At 46.0% G+C, this 27222-nt stretch overlaps 2 protein-coding genes across 5 annotated transcripts in view; one reads left to right on the top strand and one right to left on the bottom strand.

Moving 5' to 3' along the window:
• LOC119455384 (eukaryotic translation initiation factor 4B) overlaps window positions 1–23039 on the bottom strand; it is a 36967-nt gene extending 13928 nt beyond the window's left edge. Inside the window, exons 1-9 of one of the 4 annotated variants that reach the window (XM_037716784.2) lie at window positions 22890–23039; window positions 21989–22129; window positions 21299–21486; window positions 21109–21225; window positions 15650–15695; window positions 15434–15550; window positions 14557–14769; window positions 5843–5929; window positions 2118–2379 (exon numbers count right to left, since the gene is read on the bottom strand). In XM_037716784.2, coding sequence (XP_037572712.1) covers window positions 2118–2379; window positions 5843–5929; window positions 14557–14769; window positions 15434–15550; window positions 15650–15695; window positions 21109–21225; window positions 21299–21486; window positions 21989–22129; window positions 22890–22902 — 1184 coding nt within the window. In that variant the 5' untranslated portion in view covers window positions 22903–23039. Of the gene's footprint in view, window positions 1–2117; window positions 2380–5842; window positions 5930–14556; window positions 14770–15433; window positions 15551–15649; window positions 15696–21108; window positions 21226–21298; window positions 21487–21988; window positions 22130–22420; window positions 22607–22627; window positions 22762–22889 lie in introns of those variants that run through there. The other 3 variants (XM_049668732.1, XM_049668733.1, XM_037716782.2) reach the window with 3 other exon arrangements.
• Window positions 23040–23159: 120 nt separating this feature from the next.
• The window catches only part of LOC119455383 (tubulin-specific chaperone D-like), an 82053-nt gene continuing 77990 nt past the window's right edge, over window positions 23160–27222 (top strand). The window contains exon 1 of the mRNA XM_037716781.2: window positions 23160–23705. Within this exon, the coding sequence (XP_037572709.1) occupies window positions 23355–23705 (351 nt within the window). The 5' untranslated portion in view covers window positions 23160–23354. The remainder of the gene's footprint in view (window positions 23706–27222) is intronic.

The following is a 27222-nucleotide window of genomic DNA, read 5'->3' as shown; positions in this document are numbered from 1 at the left end:
CAGCGAGAAAGCGTGCCGCGTTGTCGAAAACGGTGCGCAAATTTCGCACGCGGCACAAGTTTCGTGCTAAAAAAGTGCGACGGATGCTCATCGAAAACTGCAAAGTGCGCTACTCGACGCCGCAAAACGACCAGGACGCCACAACCTCAGCGTTTGATGCCCAAATCGTCGATGCAGCAACGGTAGGCCTAACGACCGCAGCGGCTGCTGCGATTCAGAGTCCGTCTGCCGCCAAGCCTTCGACCTTCACTCGCGGCAAGATACGATCTACCGGCAACCCTCCGAGCTGAAGGAGGAAGCGGCGAAAGCCAAAGCGAATCTATCGGCGTTATCTTCAGCGACAGAGAGGAAACGCGAGTTCGTGGGTGACAGTACCGACGATGCACTTCGCCCGGCTGATGGGACTACGTTTACGATTGTGGATTTGAGTGCAGTGAACACTTTATTAACGTTTGCGACGTGCAAAACTGCAGTGGTGCTTTCGAAATCGTCCGAGACGAGCGGGAATACGGACTCGCTGTGAAGCTGCGTTTTATGTGCGCAAACTGTGGAGAGACTACGTCGGTGTGGAGCTCGCCGCGCGTTGATAGTGCCGAGCGAATGAACTCCTTTGCTGTGAACGTTTTGGCTACGCGTGCCATGCAGGCAACGGGCAACCGACAGACCGCATTCAATGACATTTTCTCGTTGATGGACATCAGCCGTCGGGCTCTTCACACGAAAACGTGGCAGAGCTACGTGAAGGCGAAGCTGACGCCCGCGGCCGATCGCGCGGCGCGTAATCTGACGAGCGACTGCACGCGGTCGATTCGCGAACTTTACGCCGAACTGAACGTGGGCAAAGCAACAGAAAACTTGCGCCAGTCCCCGAAAAAGCGGCACACAGGGGCTGGAAGTCAGCAGGACTACATGTCTGGTGCCTACTGAGCTGTTCCAGCTATAAATTTGCAAATAAAAAGGTTTTGCATGTTTTCTCTTTTCTCAAAACTTGTTTTTGGGTGACTTCACCAGATTGTCGGAGCGATATCTCATAATCTAGAACAGCTAGAGCAATAATTCTTTCCTTAGCAGAAAGCCTAATCTGCATATTACAAAGTGCTGAGAGCAGAATTTCAAATTTCGGCACATGTATATTTTTATTTTATTAATTTTCTTTTGTTGTGGTATCCATAGGACAAGGAAATAAATTTGATCACCTGCAAAATGGCTAATTATTATTTAATTTGAAAACTTTTTTGCAGCACTGCATTTATTGCATATTATAGTATCTAGCTATGAAATAATATTCACTTTCTACTGAGCAGTTTTTTTTTCCATTGTCTCCTGAAACAATAGAGTGACAGATTTGTGTATCTTCTGAACAAATGGACCTACAAGAAGAAAACTAAGCAAGCCTGATTATTTTCATCAGAATTGGCCATAAGATGCAGGACATAATCTCCACAACCCATGTCCCCCCTTAAGCAGGATGTTTTGATGTGGCCCCTCAGTGAGAATCTTTGCGGTACGAGACTACTGGCGAGGCCAGAGCGACAGCAACCCGAGACGGCCTCTTTGTTTTCCTATAACGTAGTGTTTCAAAACAGCGCTCGCATGATTAGCAGTGCGATAGCACATCCTGAAGCAAGATTTTCTTCCCGATTTCAAAGACAACGCATTAAAGTAAAATTTTCTCGAATTCTGCAGCATGTTTCTTCTAAATATTTCACCATGACATAAAGAAAGGTCTTAGGATTGCGGAAAATAAATAAAAAATATAAAATTTTGAGCTAGTCAGCCATTGCAGTCCACAGACTCGCCGACACTGTCTCCTTTATTTTAAAGATTTTTTAACAAGTTATTAGGGAGATGAATTTCGGGTAATATGATTTTTTTTTGCCACGTCCAGAGAAATTCGTATTTAGTTTTTACTGTTGTGAGCTTTTATCAGGAAGTTACTGGTTACTGGCGCCATTCTGGAGAGGTTCTACAAGGTCTGTGCACGATCAGCAGGCTTATATTTTTGCGATTTCACGATGGCTTCCGAGTTAACGGGGTTTTACTGCATGTGCATCTCTCCTTGTCCCGTCGGCGTGTACAGCAAGTCATACAGCCGGGATGCTGGGATGATAACAGACCTGTCTTGAAATGGCTCCCGGTCCCGGATCTGCCGGCGCTCTTCTTCCTCCCGCTGCCGAGCGAGCCGTGCTTCGATCTCACGCTCTCGGGCAGCCGTGTCCACGGGCCGTGCTCCGCCGAAGATGGACGAGGAGGCCTTAGGTGCAGGCTGTGGGGCCTGGGGTGCAGCAGCGGCAGCGGCAACAGGCTCCTCTTTGTTAGCCTCCACGGGCACAGAGCGAGGCTTGAGCTGCAGCTTCTTGCGTTCCCGCGGCCCAGAGTCTGAAACAAACAGAGGATCGTCCAGGTGCTCAGTGAACAACGATGCCCCTAGTTGGTTACAATGCAGCATTCGCAATTACTCGACAACCATTGCTTGCAGAGATAAATGCAAAAGGAGACATCAGAAATAGCGTGGCAATTGTGAAAAATTGTTGAGGCTTCACAAGTTAAATCAAATTATTTGCACATGTTGTGACGGTAGTTATGAAACTGACCAGTGCTTGAAAGCTCACGCAACATGCACCCCACTGCAGATTTTTTACTCATTTTGAAAAGTTAAATGAAGGTCCTAGAGCTCGAAACCACAGGAAAAATAGTGGCAAGCCTAAGAGTGGCCTAAATAGTTTAATATATACTCAAGGACCAATTTTGCTGTGGTGGCACGTCCGAAACGTCTACCATCGCCGGCATTTTTATTATCTCACAGCCTTGAACGGCCCTTGAGCACGCTGATCTGTTGGCAGCCATAGCCACCACGGCCATTTGTGTTCGGCTACATGGTGTTTGGTGCGTGGCAGTGTTGTCGTGCACTCTGCAATGCTAGGCATCGCTGTTTCAATGTTCGCTCTCAAGTTTCCTGCTGTTTGGTGCCATGTTTTCGTTTAAAGGATTTGCCGCCGTCAGCAATGGCACCGACTACACCTTATTTATTCTCGCCGATAGCTTTAGAGCGAGAAAAGCACAGCAAGTGTCTAAGAAACATTACATAATGAAGGTTCCCAAAAGTCAGCTTTGTCGCAATACAGCAAGGTTACGTGGTCAAGCATATGGAATGTATTGAGATGAAGACTACCAAGAGTGGAAAGGGGTCACTGTCATGGGACACAGTACAGTCGGGCGCCTCTACAACGAAATGGCCTGTATAACGATGGAATAATTCTGTCCCGGCTCTATCGCAAGTGGTGCTGTGCACGACCTTTACAACAAATGATTTCGGAGGCCCCAAGCACTTCGTTAAAAAGGCGTTCAACTGAGTAGTGTTTACTTGCATAAAGCTCACTTTTTTTCAGCAGAAAAATGATACTAAGTTGGAGGATGCAATAATTATGTGAGAAACATTTCCCCCGCGCATTTAGAAAAAATTTCGAGTTTTGATGGTTAATGTAGGGGTACAGTGGAACCTGTTTATAATGAACTCGATAGTTTGCCAAAAAGTGGTCATTATATCAGTAGTTTGTTATGTATGGTCTCGTCCTTAAAAACGGTAAAAAATTAATTGCACAGAAGCTAACGTCAGCAGTTACAATTCCGCAACACTTTGGACCGAAAACCAGATCTTCAGTGTCATTTTTATTTCTAGAGCATTCCCGCACCTAGCTGCAAACTTTTGTTAGGAATGTCCATCTAAAGAATGAAATGCGGCGTCGTGTACCTTTCAAAATGATAACCGGTTCCGATCACCTGTCATTTTGAAACTGCAATCGCAGCTGCCACTTTTTATTCCAGAGCTCCTGATATACAGCGGAACTTCGTTTATATGATTCTGCGTAATACGTTTTTTGGGATGATACATTTTTTCTTCTTTTCCTGATAATACGATTTGGTTGGATAATAGGTTGAATGATAAGATTTTCGGATGATACGCTTTATTTTCCGGTACCCATGAAGATCGTATCGAAGACGTTCCACTGTATTTTACTACCAGCGGGACATGACTGTATTCTGTACAGGAGAGCAAAGCGTTCTAGTTGGCCAGAAGCGTTCACTTCGGAAACTACTGCAGCATGCCACCATTCTGCGAAGAGCTCGGATGTAAAATTAAGTTATCTATGTCGCAAAAAAAAAAAAATTTAATGTTCAAAAGGTAAAAATCGCCGCGAACCATTATCAACAATCAGCAACGCATAAACGAATTGCCGCCAAACCTCCCGACAACGGCGTAGTAACCGCCAACCCCTTGCAACATTGCATCGCTGTAGCATGTGGTGCATATTCTCGACGACTTGGGCACAGTCTACAAGAACGCGTAGCAGCCGTTGTTCCCAAGGTGGAAAGCCATAGATGGTTGTTCCAAATCGTTGAAACAGGAGCAATGCACATGGTGCCGAACGGACCACTGCGCGAAAATGAGCATGATGCCGTTGTGGCATCAGATATCTCACTGCCACATGCCCTGCTGTTGTGACCACGTGCGACTTTCTTCGCAGCTTCCGAAATCCACGCAAGGCACACGCTGCCGTGCGATCAGTTTGGTCTCTCTTCCGTGCTTTTGCACTTCGCGTGTGCCCTCTTTTTAGCAGGACCGAGTTCGAAGCGTTAATTGTAGCGGTACAGAGATTTAAAAAATGTTCGTTATATCTGGAAGCAGTTTCCACAGGGAGAGTCGGAAATTCGTAAAGGCACTCAAATCTGGTCGTTATAACCGATAGATTGCTATACATTAGAATCTCGATACGATCTTCACGGGAACCGGAAAATGAAGCGTTTCATCCAAAAATCGTATCATCCAACCAAATCGTATTATCGGGAAAAGAAAAGGAACTTAGTATCCCCAAAAACATATGCAGAATCGTATCAATCAGATTCCACTGCATCTGGGATCATTATAAGTGGGTTCAACTGTATCAGCAAACAGCGAGAACAGAATTCTGCTGCCACAGGCACTTCTGATTAAACTCAACGAACCCTGGCAAGTGTCTTGCGGTTGCAAAAGGTTGGGCAGAAACAAGGGAACACAATTCATAGGGGGAGAGCAAACAAGGAGTAAAGTGGTGGAATCCTCAGGACAGCCCACGGTAAAGGTGCATTTACACGACCGGACGGAGGAGGAATTTTCGCAGCGGATGGCTTATCACGTCACGCGCGCAGCATCAAAATGTGCCGGCCTCCTCCACTCGCGGTCCAGATTGAAAATGCTCGCCGGTATTTCCATCCGTCCGTTTGGCGGTCGTCTGACCTCAATTCCGCGTAGTCAGCGTCAAATCTGTCAACATTGGACGAATTGGCATAGCTACGATGGCGTGTTGTCGGCTTGAAGCCACGTGTATTTTTGTTGTGCAGCAGTGACCGCATGTGCTTTTGTTGTGGTGCAGCGGGAAAGGCGAGTCGTGGTTGCGCGTGCATTTTTATCTACTCAGACCGCGTAGCCTGCGTGACCTCAACATGAGTAAGGTGCACAAGAAAACGCTAAGTGACGAGACAATCGTAACTTTTTTGGCTCTTGTTGAGGGATTCAGAGCACTATGGAATATAGAACACGCCGAGTACGCAAACACAGAGCTGCTAATAAGCGTTGGAGTCTAGAGTAAGCATGTGGATTCCACAAACGGCGCTCCGGCTGTGGGAATGCGATCTAACTCGGCTGCGCCGGATTCAAGTTATCATGCGACTGTTTGGCCCGCGGAGCAGGCAGGATTTTCCCTCGCGTGTGTATGACACTTAAGGAATGCGAGGGCGCGCGAGTCCCTCCGCATCCACATGCAAGTGCTAGCGGCATTTCAAAACAGTCATGATAACTGCTTACCCTGTTGTTCCCGGTCGTCCCGGTCATCGGGGCCACTGCGGTCATCCCTGTAGCTGCTGCCATACTCTCGCCTGCCACTACCAAATCCTGGAAAAAACGGGCAGAAGAGGAGCGGAATGTCAAGCACAAGTTCTTAGCAATTCAGATCAGTTTACCCTATTCACTCGCATAATGAATGCACTTTTATCGCCGAAAAATAAGCTCGAAGTTGGGGAGTGCGTTCATTATGCGGGGTAAGATTTTTTTTTCCGTGGCCACCTCTAAAAAAGTCAGTTTCACCCTAAAGGCGAACCATCGATCGCGATAGTAAATGCGCAGACCGCTACACAAAGTAAGGATAATAGCTAGGGATGGGCGAATAGTCAATTTGAGGTTCGAAGCGAATAGTGATTTGGTCAAACAATTTTGAATCGAATATGCCCAATTATCAGGGTATCCACAAAACAATAAGCAAATGCTTACTACGTCAGCACGATTTTATTAGTGTAATGGATGAGCAAATCGTTTTGCTATTTTGCACAAATGCAGTGCGGAAGCTGCAATTCTCATCACCTCATGACTGATTGGCTCTCGCAGCGGCGATCGAGGCCTCGCGACTTCCTTCGCAGCACGACCGCGGTGCGCGCCATCATTTGCGACACGCTTTACACTACCGCGCGCACATCAGCTTTATTTTTTCGCCAGTAAGCTGACCGCCAACAGATCGCACGTCCATCGCGATGTTGCTGGTGCTCTTCAAGCTCGATAGCTTTGCACCGAGTCAAACCGAAACAACTGTTTGTCGCAACTGCGGCCGCTATCGACACGATTATGAACGGCAACTTTGTTGTGATTAAGGCACTTCGCCGTTGCACGCACAGAGTCAGAACGAAACTACCGTTCGCTGTAACAACTGCAGACAAAATCACGGTCGCTATCTATGCGATCAAGGATGGCCACTACGCAGCTTTTTAGGCACCCGGCCGACATGTGTATTGAGTCAAAATGAAAATTTTTGCTGCAACCGCTGTGGAAGAAACCGCAGCAGCTATCGACGCGATCATGGATGGCGACCATGAAATCCCACGGTCAACGCGTCGTTAGGCGCGACGGTAAATGCAATAAAGGCACAAATAGGCACGAAGCGTTCCGTCGTTGCTGTCATTCACGTACAATTTTCGCTGATGACTATGGCGATGCGGACTCCGCCGCTTCGTTTCGGTTGTACGCTAGCACCGTTTCTGCTCTTCTGCGTCGCAATTTTCCAGCTGTTTAATGCAAAAACGGATAGCCTTCGAGATTTATGGTTGATGTATGGTAGCCATGACGTGAAGCATAGTCTCCGAGATGTCTACCGGCCGTCCGTGGCTTCTGGCTGCCTATTCGGGAGCACTGAATAATTCGAAAATATTGAACACCTGAATTCGAATTGAAGTGAATAACGAATATAGAATTATTCAATCGAATATTCGACAATACTGAATATTCGCCCATCCCTAATAATAGCTTTATCGGCCGTATAAACTTGCAAACATTAGCTAACTATGTAAATTAACAAGCATTGTGTCAGCATGCACAGGCAAACATGAACAGATCACAGTCGATGACCATGGACACTCGCTGTCAAAACGTGGGCATGAGGAAGCGCATCAGCAACAGCGAGCGAAGCGACTGTGTTGTGTATCACTTCAACGCTAACTGAGTGACGAGAACGGAGCACGCACAAAGGCATAAGTCGCCGTCGCACCTAGGCTCAGCCCCCGACGCCGATCGCTTTCAAGATAGGGACCTCGCGGCTGCACAATGCGCACCCAGTTGCTTCGTCACCTCGCCCCCTCCCCTCACAGGAGATTGAGGTGTGATTGTCGGCGTTGAAGGCAAAAATGCATCTGGAGTGTCCATATAATTGCTATCGCAATAAAAGGAGATACACAGTACGATTCAGTGTCCGATATGGCGTCCGGTGGGTACGATTGTATTCGACGCCGAATCGTTCCGTGTGTCTCCTACCTTTATTGCAATAGCAATCATATGGCAGGGTTCGTACAGGTTTTCAAGAAAAAAATTCAAGGACTTTTCAAGAACCTTAAAAAAATTTAAATATTTAATATGGTAGTTCACACACGTTGCATTTTATTACACAGAACAAAGGAAAGCGATTTGACTTAGTGCACGTACAGTTTCATTCGACTAGATGAAATTCTGAAGCTCATGGCAGGTCTTTCAGTTTCTTTTCTATTTGAGTCTTAATGCTGCCAAGTTCTTCAGCCTTCGCTTTTGCAGTCTTTCTCAAGCTGTTTGATTTCACCACATGCGAGATGTCACCAGTTCTCTCAGCCTTTTCTACGTATCCATCTGCAGAGGCCGTTAAATCGGCAACAACTGCCTCAAGCTTCTTTTTCTTCGTCTGCAACCCTTCAACTTCTTCCATGATTGTGCGCCTTTTTGTCTGCTTTGAGTTTTCCTGGTACCATTTCTTTTTCTATTCCAAGTGTGCACCGTAATGCTGCCTCGCTGCAGACACAGCTATTCTGAGTTCTTTTGTTATAGGAATATTCAAAATTCCACCTGCCCTGTCCACTGCATCACATATTATACGCTGTGAAATGTATGACAAACCTTTCAGATTCTCTACAGAGATCTGGCGGTTGACGTTGAACCCCTGTTCGACAGTTGCTTGCCCATGGCTCAAAACAAGCAACAGCCTGACTGCTTTCCACAGCTCTTTGTAGGAGGGATTGAAGCTCAGGAGGTCATAAAAAAAAAAAAAAACTCATCCAGCCTGCTAAGGCTCCTCTCAAACAGGCGGAGCTCGTGCATTACCTCTTGCAGTAGCTCAGTGTATTCTGTCATTACATATTCCCGTTGGTAGTCACTCAGTCTTCCTGCCATGGTCAAGATGTCCAACACCTTCCTTAGGCCCACAAGGCACTGATCGGGCTTTGAGCACACGAGCCGGGGTCTAGAGAGGCCAGGTTTCTAACCATTGATGATTTAAGGGGACTTCGTAACAGTATTTTCTTGGTCACAGCTACCAAAAATAGTTTACACTCCATTCTGAATTGAAATGTATCCTTCGCACTTGCCCTTGAATCTTTCAGTGCTTGTTCACATTTGGGGCCGATATCCACTTTTTCAAGCGGAGTGTGGTTATCAGGGTTATCAACGTCTACCCTGAGCAAACCACCAATCCCTGCCAATGAAGACAACACTGAAGCCTTCATGAATTTCACAAGGAGCTTCTGCACAATACTCTCAAGGTCTCTAGCAAGAAAGAAGATCATTGGCTTGTCGGACTGGTAGTCTTTCAAGAATGGCTGAAGAATGGAAGCAACACTGAGAGCAAAGTTCAGTTTTACCAGCGTCACGGAATCACGACAAAAGCTGTATACATTTTCAAATGATACACACTTTGGTAAGCTCACCTACTTACTCCTTCCAGATTCCACATATTTCTTTATGTCATTCCAAAGAAGCAAAGCTCTTTCAATGACAATTGTGTTTTCCACCCATCGATGAGACACAAACTGTAGTGGAAATGTTTCCTGGTTAGTCACAGTTCAAAAATGTTCCCTTCGTGCTGGCGAGTCTCAGAAGAGTGCCCTCAGGCTTGACAGCAGAACGTCAATGCCCCACTTGCTGGCTCCTACGCCTGCCCTGTAGGCATTGTGGATGGTATGAAGGCCACACGTCCCCAAGTCAACACATTGGACCTGATGGTTTTCCCGCAAGTGCACTTGCATATTTCTAAAGAACTTCAGGTTCACATTTGGCCCATCCATCGAGATCTGAAGAACCTTGCCGAGTGGCAATGGCTCTAAAGCCCTTAGAAGTATTTCCTGAATGTCCTCTGCTGTGGAATGCCCCATAAAAGCGGACATGTAATATCTGGTGGCGACCTTCTGTGACGAGTCCCAATAGCGCACATGCACGTCCATTTGCTTCTCTTGCAGGAAGTCATTGGCTGACTCGTCAAAAAGCACGGCGTAATAGCCAGACTTCTGTACCTCTTGTTGCAAGGACGATAAACAAAAAAATGGCCTGAGCCCATGGCACGCAACATACACAGGGTGTCTACCAAGTTGACATTTTCAGATTCCCTGAGTTTTCCAGGTTTTCCCTGAGTGATTTTGCTAAATTCCCTGAGTGAAACGGAACTTTCTTTTACATCAAGATGGGCTGACACCATGTTGCCTGATGCTGTCACTCTTTAGTAAGTATGTTAAAAAAAATGCTAAGCATCAATTGCGATAGCAAATTAGTAGAGAGCTATACGGAGTAAGGATAGTAGTTTTATCAGCTGTATAAACTTAGACATGCAGCAGCACCAGCAATGCGCCGAACTGTTGTCGACGCCGTCGACGTTTTGCCTGCGTTCGTACCGAACGCGCACGGCGCTGGTGACTGTTGCCTGTGCCTCTGGGGGCGGCTCGGAAGTTTTCGACGAGATCAGAACGGGACACTCGTCGAGCAGCGTCCGAAGTCTTTACCACCTTCTCGCCTCACCACATTTTTATATAAATACACATTTGGTGGCGCAGCTAAACGTCGCCTCCCCTTCCTCCCTCCATTGCCGCAACTTTCGTTCCCTTTCAATTAAATTACAGCTAATTTAGGGACGGGCGAATAGTGGATTTGAGGTTCGAAGCGAATAGTGATTTGGTCAAATAGTTTCGAATCGAATAGTTTGAACAGTATATATCACATATTACAGCAAAACCTAGTTAATTCGAATTTCACGGGATTGAAAAAAAAATGTCCGAATTATCAGGGTATGCAGAAAACAATAAGCAAATGCTTACTACGTCAGCACGATTTTATTAGTATAATGGATGAGCCTTTCGCTATTTAGCACAAAAGCAGTGCGGAAGCTGCAATTCTCGTCATCTCGTGACTGATTGGCTCTCGCAGCGGCGATCGAGGCCTCGCGACTTCCTTCGCAGCACGGCTGCGGCGCGCGCCATCATTTGCGACACGCTTTGCACTACCGCGCGCACATCCCGATAATTTTTTCGCCAGTAAGCTCAACGCCAACGGATCGCACGTCCATCGTGATGTAGCCGGTGCGCTTCATCCTCGACAGCTTTGACCCGAGTCAAACCGAAACAACTGCTTGTCGCAACCGCGGCCGCTATCGACACGATTATGAACGGCGACTTTGCGGTGCTTAAGGGTATGGCCACGATAGCGGCAAAAACGCCCGCGTCATGCCGCGAGCGGCAACGCATCATGACGAGCGCGGAAAAAGCGGCAGGAATCGGGGGTTTTACAAAAGGCTTGCCGAGGGTGCCGAGAGCGACGAGGGTGACGTCACGGAGCCAATGGCAACCGGACCTCCGCCGCTCCGCGCCGGGTTATCAATCGAGGATTGTCGTCTCTCGCGGTTCTATAGAGGGATTTCTGGACGCTGTCCCATCGCACCCTTTTCGCTCACGGTGACTCCGCGTTCCGAGAGCGCGCGAGATCATATCGCGCTGCCGCGCGGCGAGACGCGATTGCCACGGTGGACTTCGCGGCAAGGCGCTGACGCGCGGCACCTTGCCGCTAGTGTGGCCGTACCCGGCGGACGCACGCACCGAGTCAGAACGAAACTACCGTTCACTGCAACAACTTCAGACGAAATCGCGGTCGCTATCTATGCGATCATGGATGGCCACTACGCAGCTCTTTAGGCACGCGGCCGACGTGCGTATTGAGTCAAAACGAAACTAAACGAAACCGCTGCGAAAGAAACCGCGGCAGCTATCGACGCGATGATGGGTGGCGACTATGAAATCCCGCGGCCAACGCGTTGTTATGCGCGACGGTAAACGCAATAAAGGCACAAATAGGCACGAAGCGTTCCGTCGTTGCTGTCATTCACGTACGATTTCCGCTGCTGACTATAGCTGTGCGGACTCCGCCGCTTCGTTTCGGTTGTGCGCTAGCGCCGTTTCTGCTCTTCGGCGTCGCACATTTCAGGCTCTTTAATGCAAAAACATATAGCCTTCGAGATTTATGGTTGATGTATGGCAGCCATGACGTGAAGCATAGCCTCCTAGATGTGCACCGACCGTCCGTGGCTTTTGGCTGCTTACTCGGGACCGCTGAATAATTCGAAAATATTGAATCCATGAATTCGAATCGAAGCGAATAACGAACATAGAATTATTCAATGAAATATTCGTCAATTATTACCCTATATCTCGGTTGTGCGCTAGCGCCGTTCTGCTCTTCGGCGCGCACTTTCAGGCTCTTTAATGCAAAAAACTATAGCCTTCGAGATTTTATGGTGATGTATGGCAGCCATGACGTGAAGCATAGCCTCCTAGATGTGCACCGACCGTCCGTGGCTTTGGCTGCTTACTCGGGGACCGCTGAATAATCGAAAATTTGAATCCTGAATTCGAATCGAAGCGAATAACGAACATAGAATTATTCAATGAATATTCGTCAATACCCTATATTCGACCATCTCTACAGTAATTTTCCCTGATAGAGGCACAAATTCCCTGAGTTTTCCCTGAGTTTTTCCAGAATATTCAAAATCCCTGAGAATTCCCTGTTTTCCCGGTTTTCCCGGTTGGTAGACACCCTGATACACGCTTTTTTTTCTCCGCAGGAAAACGATTTCGCCACGTCGCTGTCGGGAAACATCCGCTTGAAAAAGTCACCAGTTTGTGCGGATGATCTGTAAGAGTAGTGGGAAGTAATCACTTTCATTGTACACAGAATTTCTGCATCGGTAACCACCTCGTGTGACTTGCAGGCGCTGTTTAGATGAGTTGCCTGTGATGGAGCCAACCCAGTGGGCAGCTCACTTGTGCTTGGTGCCAGGTAGTTCTGTATAGAGTTTCCAGCTGCCGCTTGCACAATTTCACAGTGCTTTGCACTTTTTGCGTGGCTTCTGAAAGCAGATTCGCCCATAGAAGCGATGTCGAAGGTCTTTCTGCAGGTTGTGCATTTCACGCGGTGGGGGTCCGATGTATCCGGCACAATCCAAAGTTTGTAATCGTCGTTGCTGAGGCAGGCACTTAGGAATTTACATTTCCCAGGCATTATTCTGAACCATGCGCACAACTGAAACGGGGGAAAAAGCAAACAAAGCGCCGACGGCACCGGAGCGCGCACGCAGATAAACAAAGCACAATGTGGCCAACAGACAACACTCAGGCTATGAGGCTGTACCTGTTTTTAGTGGGTTGCCAATAAATCCAGCCCAAGGTGAACCCCCCAAAAAAGTGAAATACTACCAAATTCATCTGTTAAGATTCATGTAACTGCTTTTTCGTTACAAATAAGCATGATGGCACAATTTGTATTTTTCCCGAGGAGGTCGAGACGCTCTAGCCTCATTGTGGCCAGCAACTTATGGCTTTTGACCAACCCCGAAGTTGAAGCAAGCCAGACGAAAAAAAAAGAAAAAAGTGCAAGACGGATGCGCGCTCAGTTCTTCCTCGAGCAGGAGGTTTGACTTCGCGGTCCCGGCGTTGCGGAGAGCAATTAAGTTTGCCGGGACCACCCTCAACCACCATATAATGCGAGTCGCACTGTCGGACCCCGTGAAAACCCCAAGAATTCAAGGGTTTTCAAGGACAGAAAAGAAATTCCAGGACTTTCAAGGCCTTGAAAACGGAACTTTCAATTTCAAGGGTTTTCAAGGATTTCAAGGACCTGTGCGCACCCTGTATGGACACTCCAGGGGCATTATTGTAGCGCACATGGCGCCGGTGGGAGGGAGGCGGTGCAGCAACTGCATATTGCGTGCACCCTATCCCGAAAGCGATCTTCGTCGGGGGCTGAGTCAACGCCATCTAGATAGCACAGGCCTACGCCCTCCCATCTATGATGTCATGCTACCTGGCCGATAAAACTACTATACTTACTTCGTATAACTGTCTACGCATTTGCTATCGCAATCCATGGTTCGCCTTTTGGGCGAAACTGCAACTTTTTTAGAGGTGGCCGCAGAAAGAAAAATTGCTCAAAATTTTACCCCGCATAATTAATGCACCCCCCAACTTTGCGCATATTTTTAGGGGGGTAAATGCGTTCATTATGCGTGTAAATACGGTATTACAGTAAATGTGACCCATTACAGAGGCCCGCGAAAGTGTGCCAATGGCATGGCGCACTTACTGTCACGTGCCTTAGTCAATGAATTTAATGGCGCATTGAGACCATTTTTTCACAGGCCTCTTTCTTGCAGCTATTCAGTGCACGGAGTTGCAGTGGCTTGAAAAGTAAAGAGGAAAAGCGGCTTTTTCAAACAAGACCAAGATCACTGCAATTGGAAACATAATATGGCAGCTGCGCGTCCGCATCAAAGACCTTTTTTTCCACAACCATCGGTAAAAGTTTTGCTTGCAGGTGAGATATAAAATGACATTACTACTTCAATATCAATCCAGGTCGTGAGAACATGCAATGGCTGCTGTAGAATCTAAGAATAGCATTAGGAAGAATCTATTCAGTGATTTTTCAGTCCAGAGTGTCCCTTTTACCCGTTTCAACCAGTAAGCACACGGACAAACTTGATAGGCAGGCGCCCCCCCGTAGACCCAAACGACACTTCCAAGGCTCAAGTCTAGCCCCTGTGCGTTAGCTCGCGCTCAATCACCAATCATGCACTCGACGAGTGGCGAATTTCTCGCTATGGTTTACGGCCCACTACAACGCTGGTAGGCAAACGTCTTGTCACGGCCACACTGCCTTGACCAGTGCTGTTGACAAATGTTGAGCTGTAAGAAGCACACCTCGATCCCTGTCGAAGTCTCTGTCCCGTGGCCTGTCGTAGCCGCCGAGCCCACTCCTGCGCTCGAAGCCGCGGTCGAAGCCTTGGTCGCGGTCTCCGAACCCACGAGGTCGGTCTCTCGAGTACCGGTCACGGTCCCCGTCTCGGTCAAAGCCCCCCCCGAATCCAGGCCGACGGTAGCCGCCATCATCGTCAAATCCTCGGCTACCACCAACTGCAACATTAGGCCCGAGGCATGATTACAAAGGGCTTCAAAAAAATTCAAAAGAAATAAAAGAGCAGTAAGATTAATGAAAAGATGCACAACATTATCATGGTTTTCAGCAAGTGTATTTATATAGGATATACTGCAAATCCCTTCAGGGATTGTTGGGATATTAGATGAACAAACCTGTTGGTATATCACTGCAAGAACAAGTGTTAAAATTAAGCAAAGAAAGATCTCCAGCCATAACTTGCAAGACCTATTAGGTCATCATAGAGGTCTAGTGAGGAGATTCCAAAAGGCGATTTCGTTTTCCTCTAAGGAGGCTCCAAGACTGCAAGAAGTGACTTAGCAGTCTGTAGTCACGGCCACACTGCCTTGATCTGCGCTGGGTCCATTCGCATTAAATTCTACCAGACTAGCCCAACTTTTATATATTCTAGTGACTTTTACACTTAATATAGGCTATGGCAGTGTGCGAGTTCTTAATGTTAGGATGACAACAAGCATGTAGCCAGCAATGAAAAAATCACCTACAACAGAAGTCAACTGCATCCGATTTTACTCCAGAACACAAGTCGAGTGAAACATGCATGTGTGCTGGGAAACAAACCACATAACAGTCCACTGCCCGACAAAACGCAGAAAGCCTAAAAAATGTCCAGCAACTTACAGGAGGACTCTCTCCGGTCCTCTTCCCCGTCGTCCCTCGACATCGATCGCCAATCACCGCCTAACGATCGGTCGCTTCGGCCGATGTCACGGTTTCCGCGCTCACGGCCTTCGTTGTCTGTCAAAAAGAACAAAGCGATTCACCGTTAGCACACGCACAGCATCACTGGGAAGGTTGCCACTCTTTGAACCAGACAGGCAGCCATCAACAACTCACCATGTTCCTCGGCTAGGCTCACTTTTAAGGACCGGCCCTTCAGGTTCTGCAAGACAAAAAGGTGCATATGAGGACAAGCACTTTCTACATCTTTGTATATCCACTTTCATACATAACAGACAATAATGCTATGAAGAGTCTCTAGACAGAGTTCTTTGACTGCTCGTACTCATGAGCAAGAAATACTGCACACCATATGATAGATGAAGGCAGGGTTTTGACCAGAAATTTTTGAGGGGTGTACATCTGCGACCGGGGGGATTACCAGATAAGCTTTCTGATAAGAACAGCATTCTCGGCATTGTCAGACCAGCTTTCTTCCCGGCTATTTATTCCACTAAATATGTGGGCTGATCTGCAGGATAGTGCAATATAAAAATGTGTGACGATCCTAAAGCTAGTGCGGTCTAAAATTATGTGGGCCGACCCCGAAGGTAGCGCAGTCTAAAATGTGGGCCTTTCACATGGGTACGTGCCGAGTAAGTGCTGCTCTTGAACCTCTTGATGCCACTACGTGTCCCAGATGGTTATGTGCAGACTTCACAGTGCATCAGAAGGTGCAATGTCTACCCGACACACCTCATACACGACACATTTCGGCTATCCCCCCCTTCTACCATTTTTTAAAAATATAATTTATATCCTTTACCATTGCCTCTAAATTTACCATATAAATGACAGGCCACAAGGCTTTCACGAAGAAGTTGAGGAATTTCTGTTAATTAAACAAGTCTTCTAAACCTCACGTTATAACAGTCGAACCCAGATATATTGAATCTGAAGGGGATAAAAAAAAAGTTCCATATATAAAACAAAAATTTAATTTAAAAATTTTCAATGGGATTTTACTGCTGTTTGTTATACACAATAATTGATATATCTGGGTTTGACTGTAGCACCAAAGTATGGCCGCCGTGCTATAAACACTACAAAAACTATAATCTAAAAAACAGAAACGCCCTGTAGAGTGACCACTGGCACTGCAATCACTCGGCTACAGCAGAAACTATGGCTATTACGCGGATTTCTCTAATCTCCATGCTTGTGGCTTTGTTTAGTACGCTTTATCAGCCTTCACTGGCCGAAATTTCCAACATATTTCTCTAAATGCATGAAGGCAATAAGACTCAGCACATATGCATAACTGTTTGACAAGTAACACTATTCTGTGACTTCGACAATAGGCACAGCGTCTCAAACGCTAGCTGTCACGGGGGAACAATGCGAGAATGCTCCCCTTACCAAAGGTACAAACCGGTACCAATACCATCGGTACCACCGGTATTGCATGGTGATAGCGCTGGTATATTTCGTTCAATATGATCAATCTGCTAAGTCACTAAAAGGTTTGAAGTCATGCGGACCAAGTTTAGGCAAATCCATGCACCACTCATCTCTCCCATGCTGGCTGAAACCACCACACTTGCAGATGTAGAAACTAGCAACAAGATGTCCCAATAGAAATCTTTGTAGCAAACTACGCTGCAACAAACCTCCTCCCCCATTGGAGGTAGGGAGCCATCGTTAAAGAGCCTTCTGCCTGTATCTTCTTGGCTGCAGCAACATTCTCGGGGTTTGGCAAGAGTCACTTGAATGAGGGGGGGGGGGGGGGATAATGAATGTCACTTTTCAATGTTCCTACTACAGTAAAACCTCGTTAATTCGGATTTCACATTGCGCATTTGCGGCGCTCCTCACTCAGAGGTTTGTCCGAATCAACGAGGTTTTGCTACCAGATGTGCATGTTCTGTGCACCGTTTTTCTTTTTTCTCCTTGCACTTGCTCATCATCGCTGTTCATGCATGAAGTGCATGAATGCAGCTTCATGATCATCATCAGCCTATTTCCTGTGCACTGTGGGACACTATGGGATTTCCGAATACCCTAGTATTGTGCCAGCCGACTACACCTTCTGCCTGCAAACTTTTTACCGTGCACCTAACCCTTCACTGTCCTTGAATTCTTTCCCCTTATTTTGGCACCCATGTCCTTAGTTTATTAGATCTCCAGTTATTTGCTCTAAGCACTAAATAACCAGCCCCCAGCTACACTTCTTAATCTCAACTGGAACATCAGCAACACTGTTAGTTGCACCCCCTTGGCTTTCATTACACCTCACATATGTCATTCCATCATTCTAGAGTACAGGAGGCATACATGAATATCTCGGCAAATATCCACAAAGATTCCACTGCTACCCTGCTTCTCCCCAAGAAAAGTAGAAAATTGCCTATCAAGAAAGGAGTCAGGCAAGAAGAGAATCTCTCCAATGCTATTTACGGCATGCTTAGAGGGACTATTCAAGCTCTTAGACTGGGAAGGCTTGTGAGTGAGGATCAATGGCGAATATCTCAGCGACCTTCGGTTTGCAGATGACATTGCCCTATTCAGCAACAATGGGGACGAATTGCAGCAAATGATTGAGGCCCTTAACCAAGAAAGTGTAAGAGTGGGGTTGAAAATTAATATGCAGAAGATAAAAATAATGTTCAATAGCCTGGCGAGGAAACAAGAATTCAGGATCGCCAGTCAGCCTCTATAGTGTGTAAAGGAGTTCGTTTATCTAGGTCAATCACTCACAAGGGACCCTGATCATGAGAAAAATTTACAGAAGAATAAAACTAGGTTGGAGTGCATACGGTAGGCATTACCAAATCCCGACTGGGAGCTTACCACTGTCGTTGAAAAGAGAAGTGTACAATTATTGCATTCTACCTGTGCTAACATATGGGGCAGAAACTTGGACATTAACACAGAAACTCGAGACCGCACAAAGAGCAATGGAACGAAAAATGTTAGGCCTAACATTAAGAGAGAGGAAGAGAGCGGTGTGGATCAGAGAACAAACAGGGCTACCTGATATTCTAATTGACATTAAGATGAAAAAAATGGAGCTCGGCAGGCCACGTAATGCATAGGATGGATAACCGGTGGACTTTTAGAGTTACAGAATGCATACCAGAGAAGGGAAGCGCAGTCGAGGACGGCAGAAAACTATGTCCTACAAAATGGCAAAATATAGTGATTTTTGCAGACACTTTCTTACATAAGAAATTTGCATAAAAAGCATCGTGCTGTAGCTTATTTAGCTCGTTGTAGACCCCGCAAAGTGCCAATATCTATCCAAGCAGCATGTACAATTACTTGAACTACGCAAAAAGAATTAACACACTTCGAATAATTTTTTTCACACTCCCACGAAATATTGTGTATTTTTGCAATTACTGCTAGGAGATATTGCAATCTCAAGTAATCAGCATTCTACATACACTGAAGCATATGAATGCCAAATTTCGTTAGTAAAGGAGGATTATAAGTGCACAAGCTTATTCTCACGGATTGTGAAATAAGTTTGTTTAAATGTATTAATCTTTTTTTTTTTGCATAGAACCACTAATTGTACATGCTGTTTGGATACGCTATGCATTCTACAAACAGCTAAATAGGCTACAACACGATGCTTTTTATGAAAATTTCATACACAAGAAAGTGCCCACTAAGATCACTAGGTATTTTGTCAGTTTGTAGGACGTAACTCAAGAAATATAGCAGCTAGACAAAAACTAATGAAATATTCGATATCTACTTGAACTCCTGAATTTGCTCAATTTTCAAACTTATAGTACAAATAATATTACAAAAATATTAAAGGGTCATCTCCCTTCATGTCCACCCAATTCCCAGTAAACAGGCATTTTTGCATTATGACCACATTGATATGCAGCCACTGTGGCTGGGATTTGATCCCGCGATGTCATGCTTAGCAGCACAATGCCACTAAGCAACCATGGCATGTTCGGGAGCAGACAACATGCATTTAAAGAAACAAGGGACATGTATATACCACACTGCATGCAAGTGGAAAGGAACATCACAATCATCATGCAATCCAGCAACAAAACCAAATCATGGTGTTTGGTTTTAGACAGACATGTCACAAACAAACCTTCTCATTTGTTTTTCTAATATAAATCGTTTCCATTAATTCCCATGCAGGCAAACCTCTACTTTTGCCCAAAATTCTGTCCGCCTTCTTTTGTCCAGTTTTAAAGGGACCAACAACCGATTTTTAAGAACCTAGTTTTTTTTATGATGCAACATTCGATTACTTCAGAAAGCCTGTGGATATTTTGTAAACTGAATTTTTCAATCTGAGCAGCATCTAAAAAAAGTCGAGTCCCTCCTCCAGCAACGCTGAGAAGTGACAGCGATGCCGATAGCCTGCCTTGCAAATTGTGAAAGCCACCCATTGTCCTGCTTTCATAGGAGTGAGTGCAACTGTGGTTAACCACCTACATTTTGACCTTTTCAACCACTTTTGAAAATAAAAAGCTGGTACAATAAGTTTGCATTGTCGTACAGAAATTTCTTATATTTGTACCACGTCTTCCCCCAAGTACATGTCTACACAATGGCTGACTAGCCACCGTCGTCGCTAATCTGTCGACAGACGAGCCAAGCCAACTCATCGAAAACGAAGGCAGCGCCACTTTTCTACTCACCACAAATGAAGGCCTAACTGCTAAGTTAAAAACAACTTATAGCAGAAAAAAAAAAGTGTACTGCATTTCAATACTAATAAAAAGACCAGGAACCGCGTACACTAACAGAAAGTCACGTAGTAGACCTCTTATGCATCTTCATGTTTTCGTCTCGTGGGGCGCCAAAGGTCATTTTTCGCAACTTTTAGTGAAGAATTAAAAATATAAATCCACATTTAATGATAAAAAACATGGCTCATTTTAACCAGTACGATAGGCAATCTTTCCACCAGCGGGGGGTTATCTCGATTGATGTTTCGAGTGGTTATGTGTCCCTTTAAAGTGCGCACTTGTTAAAACCTACAAGTATGAAGGAACTAGTTAGGCAACAGGTTCTTTTAAACACCTTGTCCACCTTTCCAAATTTTCAATGTCGAAGTGGAGCACCGAATGAAGCAAGGTCCAAGAATACAGTGCAAGCTCTGCATACTACACTCCCCTTTATATGTAGCAGGCAACACTTCGAAGGTTACAGCGACTTCTACGACTGCTCGAATTCACAACCAAGAAATTTCGTGTCGCACAAATGAGGACATAAAAGAAAGAGATGCATCATGTAATTCAATGTAACATGAAGTCTTGTACATGGGTACAGAAATATGACTTAACACAGTGGTACGTTTGGCCACAGAGCACTGCTGCACTTGTGATCAAAACAAAATATGCTGCACACCGGAAACACAAAGCACCCCAAATAATGTGCGATTCGATGTAACCTTACACTTGCAAGTAGCCATTTCTAATACGTGAAGTAGTTTTTCCATACAAAGAATCCCTGATCAAGAACTGCACTGCAAAATGCGCAGACTCGTCCTCCGATTGTACTACTTGCGTCGCTTACAAAGCATTGCCTGCTACATATGAAACAGTATAGCAACAGAACACATGCCTCAAGCGAGTCATGGACACGCAACTCACCTCATTGTTGTAACCCAGGGCCTCCAAGAGGGTGCTACGGTCCGGGAACTCAGCATAGCCAAAGCCACGCATACGACCCTTGTCGCCACTTTCTCTAGGCAGACGCACAGACGACACCTTTAATGAAGAAAAAAAGAAAAGAGACGAAGTTAGGAACCAAATCATTCAAGTGTACAACAGTGCTCTTCACCTTCAAGCCGCGGAAAAATTTGATGACGTCTTCGTCACAGACGTCGTAGGGAAGGTTGCCCAGGTAGACCGTGTAGGGTGGCCGGTTTGGAACCCTGGACAAGTCCACGTCCGGGCCTCGGGCAGCCTTTGGAGCAGTCGGGAGGATGATCTTTTCGTCCCTCTTGTAGTCGATGGTGAACTTCTCTACTTTCGACGCAAATTCGGCGCATGCGAGTCAAGATAAGGGCCTTCGCGTTACAAAAGAGACAAAAGACTCAACATTCTCAACAAGAGTGAAATGCGGTCAGGGAGGTCAAGTGGCGTGGCTTCTCACACCGCAACGTGCTCTCAAGGTAACTGCAGCATACGATGCACGAATCTTAGGACTCAACAAACGGCAGGTGTACTAAGCACCAATACGTACAAAATCTTATCTTGCAAGCAGAACAAAAAAACAAAACAAAAAAAAGGCTAAGCTGAAGGTCGCAGTGCTGCAAAGCTGAGAGCGGAAGGGTCCGCCAATTACTAAATGTTCAATTAGCTTAGGATTATGACTTATAAACGGTTCAGTAGCTGCCACGAGCAGCCGGCGTGGTAAGATCAACTGCCTCACGGCATGCATCGCAAGCGCGATGACAAATTTCGCACGCATGCCAAGTGAACAATAGCACAATGACGAGAACAAAGTGCGTCCACGAAAATGCCTTACCGTCGACGGCTTCATTTTCCATGGTGTCCGCCCAGTTGATACGACGAGTGTTGACCACGGCATATCCCGACGGTGCTTCCTGATCGCCACCCAAAAAGTCATTTAGGTTGAGGGTCTTCCCCTTAACCTTATGCTTTTTTCCTGCAATGGAAAAAAACACGTGGCTCAAACGGCGAAAAGCGTAGCTTAGAGCCGGTATACGCGTCGCGACTGTACAGGCAGCAGCCTAACGACGCGACGCCTCCCGATCAGCTCCCTCGCTCCGGAAATTCGGGGCACTTAAAAAAAAAAAAAAAATGCAGCGGGCGCCAAAGAGCTGCGCTAAGCTGGCCGTCTAGCGCTAAGAAAAAAAAATCGCAAACACAAAATAGCCGCTGCCTAACTGTCAAATAGGAGTCGTACGCGCTAGCAACAGCTCGAGTTCCACATTACCTGGCATGTCTAATATGAATCCGCGCGCAAGACGTTCACGGGGCGCACGCTCAATGAACACGTTGAGCACGTTCGCAATCGGCGGCCACCAAACTTCGCGAGCAGGCTTAATCGTTACCGGCGGCGGACCGCTGCCCGGCGCACCACGGCAAGAAAGGCAGACTGCGACAGCGCCTGAACTAGCGAAACACTGCGTGACCAACGCACCGAGATAAATGACAACCATACGTGATAACCACGCCGACCGGAATTTTATGGCGGGCCCACGAGAACACTCGTCACCAGCGCGACCCGGTTACTACTACCATATTTAACGGACGGACGCCGCTCTAGGCACGACTACGACGGCGCCTCACGGATGACTCGAGACATTACGCGCACAAAACGCACGGTGTGGGCGCAAAAACTGCCCGCTGCATTACCAAAAACTTCAGAAAATATGTTGGAGAAATCCCACGTATTGACCTACCAGTCGACGCCATGTTGAATACTTTCACGATATGCTAATATTGAAAACGAGGATTAGATAGACTCGTTTATCGAAACCGAAATTTGCGTGATTAATTGAAACACCGGATTACAGAGAAGATTATAGTAGGGCACTGGACCTAATAACGCGGAAAAACAATGACTAACAATTATAGGTGGCGGCAAGGAATGCGCTGCTGGCGACACCAGTCCACAGCGGGCACACCGGGCACATTTCCTCTCCTCCCTCCTCTCCGGTTCTCTTTTGCCTCGTATGAATGGATGTTGTAAAACTGAAAGTTTCGTCGTGATTTGCGTAGGTGTGTTTGGTCTTTGCTCGCCGGCACCAGTACTGCGTCCCTTCGTCCATAGGAAAAGATCAGGAGAAATGGCACCTCGCGACAATGTGCTTCGCAGTATCGTCGCAACCCGTTGACAAGTAGGCGACCGGCGAGCGTGTGTCACAATGGAAGCCTGCGCACCCACGCCGGGCAATGTGGAGGCCGTAGATGAGGATGCACTTCAAGAGTTCGAGGACTACGAGGCCGTCATGAGCGTGATTCGCGAAGTCACTAAAGGTGGCCTCACCGAACGCGAGATGGAACATTTTCTGGACACGTTTAAGCACACTTTCGACAAGTATCTCGAACAGCCGTACTTGTTGGACAGTCACTTGAGGGAGATCGTGCAGGCTCTGGTGAACCCTGTGAAGTCGCCGGACTGCACCGACGATATTCTGCACACCTGCATGGCCTTTCTCGTCGTGGTGACCAATGTTCGCGGATACAAAGTGGTGGTCAACCACCTGCCTCACGAGGTAAGAGGGCGTGGGCTAGAAACGTATAATGTCTTGCACTGCGAGAGGTTCGTGTTAAAAGGGGCAAAAGTGACCTAACGCAGAACACAGGGCTGACCGCTCAGGAGAAACTATCGGACACATGCTGGCATGTCGGGTTGGAGCTGTCACACCTGAAGTCGTGGGTTGAATCAATCGCTCGATGTTCCGATTCATGTTGTACATCGCCGTACGTCACGGTGCGTGCTCGTCTTTAGTTATGCTGTCTGTCAGCGTTTAAGCTTCAGGGTGAACCGCTCAAATGGTATCAGTGGTAATTTTCTTGGACTTGGCAGAGGTACAAACCTGTGCCATTGCTACTGGTTCGTACCATGTTGTCGTTGATAACAAGATGAAGAAAACTGAGGAAAAACCTCGCCGATTTTCCCCAATACAGTAAAATGAACTATAAGATGTGTTTCGTATCGTAGCGCACCACAAATTTCGATAGTATTGCCACCAGGGATGTCATTTGTGTCACTCGCTGCGAATGCATTAATTTTCATGAATAGCCCGAAAGTTTTATTGAGCTCGAAAATTTTGTTGCAACAGACACAGGCGCTGCTCTGTCACAAGTGTCTGTCTGAACCAGCGTTTCTCGCGTGAACACTTGGTATTTCGTGTTATATAATTAAAAGTAAGTGTCAACATTTGGAATCGGTGCTCACCTAACGTGTTGTATTTAAACCTATACGGAGAGTGCCCGCCGGAGCATATATCTACTAGCTTCAGTTGCCTTATTGGGGGCCTCCTTGCCCACATGGACATTGGTGAGCCCTTTCCAGCTGGCTCCTATGATTATGACAGCAGTTGCCATCGGCAACAAAGAGGGCTTCATCTCAAAATCGCATCCAGGCTTCAACCTGTCCTAGCATATCCTCCTCAGACAGAAAGTCAAGTCAAGGATGTGCTGGCTTTTCAAGTCGGTTCCTATTACTAACTGGATTGTTATGAACATGAAAAGTTTTTCTTGTTTTGTTTAACCCCTCCCTTACCAGGCCCAAATAAATCGACCAAGTTGATCGACAACTTTTTAACATGTTTTAACATTGCCATCAGAACTCTCCCTAGAGCAACACCATATGCACCATGTAAAATGGAGGCTGCACTTTAACTTTTCGTCAGACTTATCAAAGTTCAGAACATTGGGGAGTCTCGAAATAAAACTTTGAAAGGAGGTGTCATCGAAACCGCAACCAGTGTTTCTAACACTTCTTCAATCAAACACAAAATTTGCACTTTGGTTGACTTGGATGACAAATGTTCAAGTGATGGCAGCGACAAAGACACAGAAGCTTTTGCCGGGTTGTCTAATTTTCTCATGTCTCAAACATCGATACATGCCACAGAGTGCGTGTTGTCCTTATGATTGTGTTGGACTAATGTCATGTTGCACTTTATTTTTTTACCCGCGGTGTGTTTACTTTTGGCCAGTATCATTTCAACAGCGTATGTACAACTTATGGGAAATCCTCACACAACAGTATGCAGTCAATGTCCGACCGACCTTCTGCAGATGCTTGACTAGCAGTCTAATCCTTTACTTTTTGAACACTACCCTTATTCGTTACTGTACAACACTGTACAGTACAGAGGTCAACACACTTGTCTAGAACACACACCTGAGGGCCAAAGCAGCTACCAAATCTTAAGCTGACCACCAGGTCGAAAAAAATCAATGAAAACTGTAAATGTAGTCATGCAATTTCACATACAGCCGATTTTGTGCCACCTGTCATCTTCGGATATCGCCAGCACCGTCCCGAGAACATGGTTCGCACGTTCTAGAGAAGTGTGTTGAGCTCTGTACTGTATCGGGCTCCAGTATCAGTTCAAGGTGCATGACTAGGCCAGCTTGCTTGCGCATGCGCTGTGGTTTAGGAATTACCATTCTCCTGCGGCTGTGTTTATGTCTGCCAGACGGGACGCTGTATTAATATCCGTTTAAAGAAACATTTTAAGAACCAGTGATCTGACGAGTATTCCCACGTAACAAAACATTGCAGGCCTTGTGAAAAAGAGACAAATAAGGTGTGGGGGCGTTCTGCTTCAGGAAAAAAAAATGAGATTTTATACAGTCCTAAGCACCGTCATACACGGGAGTTGTTCTAGGCATATTTCATAAAAATGAAAACGTGTTTGTGTTTGCGATCCTTTCGTACTACTTGCTGATTGTGAGGTGAAATTTCTAGGCGCAAGATTGTGACGACGGCATTTTTGGATGGCCTTTGAGCATGATTGACCTCTTTTTGTTCATTGTATATCTGTCATCTTTCACCCAATAAAATTCAGTTGTGAGTTTGCGCATGTCCTGTCCACTTCTACTTCTGTTGTCCGTGTGTTTCTAGCACAGTACCCCCATTTTTTCAAGATGGGCAGCTTGTTTCACAGATAAGCTGATCGAAGACGATGAATGAGTATGAGAAGGCTTGAGCATTCCCCTCAGCTTGACAACCATATGATCACCGTGGCACGGAATCAAATCCCGGCCACGATGACCATATTTCAATGGGGGCAAAATGCTAAAACGCCTACCTACTCTGCATTGGGTGCATGTTTAAGAACCCCCAGAGGTCAAACTTAATCTGGAGTCCTCCACTACGGCTTGTCTGATAATCATATTGTGGTTTTAACACGTAAAACACCAGAATTAAATTAATTTGCATATTAAAAAAAATTTTGCATGGTCTATCTCAGAGAAGTTGGACACCAGGAACGGGGCACATATTTTGTATATTTCAGATTTCTTTTTACTCTTGATACGTTAAGTAAACGTTGCAATTTATTCTTTTCATTTATGCTACTTAGGTTGCTTTAAAATTTCACATAAGAATTTCCAGAAACTCTGTGAGCAATTATTTCTGCTTTGCTTTCATTCGAAAAGCCAATTATTAGGCTACAATTTTATGTATCATGGTATATGTTGCGACTAACAAATCTACAAGTAAAACTTCATACAAGGCATCAAAATAGGCATATTTCTGTTGCTAATTAAAAAAAAGTTTAAATACCCTAGTTGGATACTGAAAACAGTGTCTTTGTGTACATGTAGAAAGTAACCGGCTTCTTGTATTCTTTGTAGTAAAAACTGCTTTTCTTAGTCTAAATGCAGAGTTGAAGGTGTAACGTCACATGGTAGGTTGGCATGTTGATGCTGCGTTTTGGATTTTCATGTCAACTCGCGGCATTTGAAATGCACTTCATGGGTGCTTTTGGTCTACATGAACTTGGCATCAGTCATGAAGGCTGTTGGCAAAAATGTGCTTAAACCACTTCCATAGAGTTCTGCATGCAACCGACTTGCAGGTTTATGAAGAAGAGGGCTGAGGGCAATGTGCGTTAGGATGTACTATGTGATATGTAGAATATCGCATTGAGCATGGGCAACATAAGGCCATGCTCAATGTGATAGGGAACACCAAATTGGCATTCAGTCTACTACCTAATAGGTGACAATTCCAGTTATAGCTGCAGCCTAAGATAACTGTGAGAACAGCCA

The sequence above is a fragment of the Dermacentor silvarum genome, chromosome 6, assembly GCF_013339745.2.
Source record: "Dermacentor silvarum isolate Dsil-2018 chromosome 6, BIME_Dsil_1.4, whole genome shotgun sequence".
Classification (NCBI taxonomy): domain Eukaryota; kingdom Metazoa; phylum Arthropoda; class Arachnida; order Ixodida; family Ixodidae; genus Dermacentor; species Dermacentor silvarum.
The sequence above is the reverse complement of the archived record's forward strand: the minus strand, read 5'-3'. Positions and strand labels throughout refer to the sequence as shown.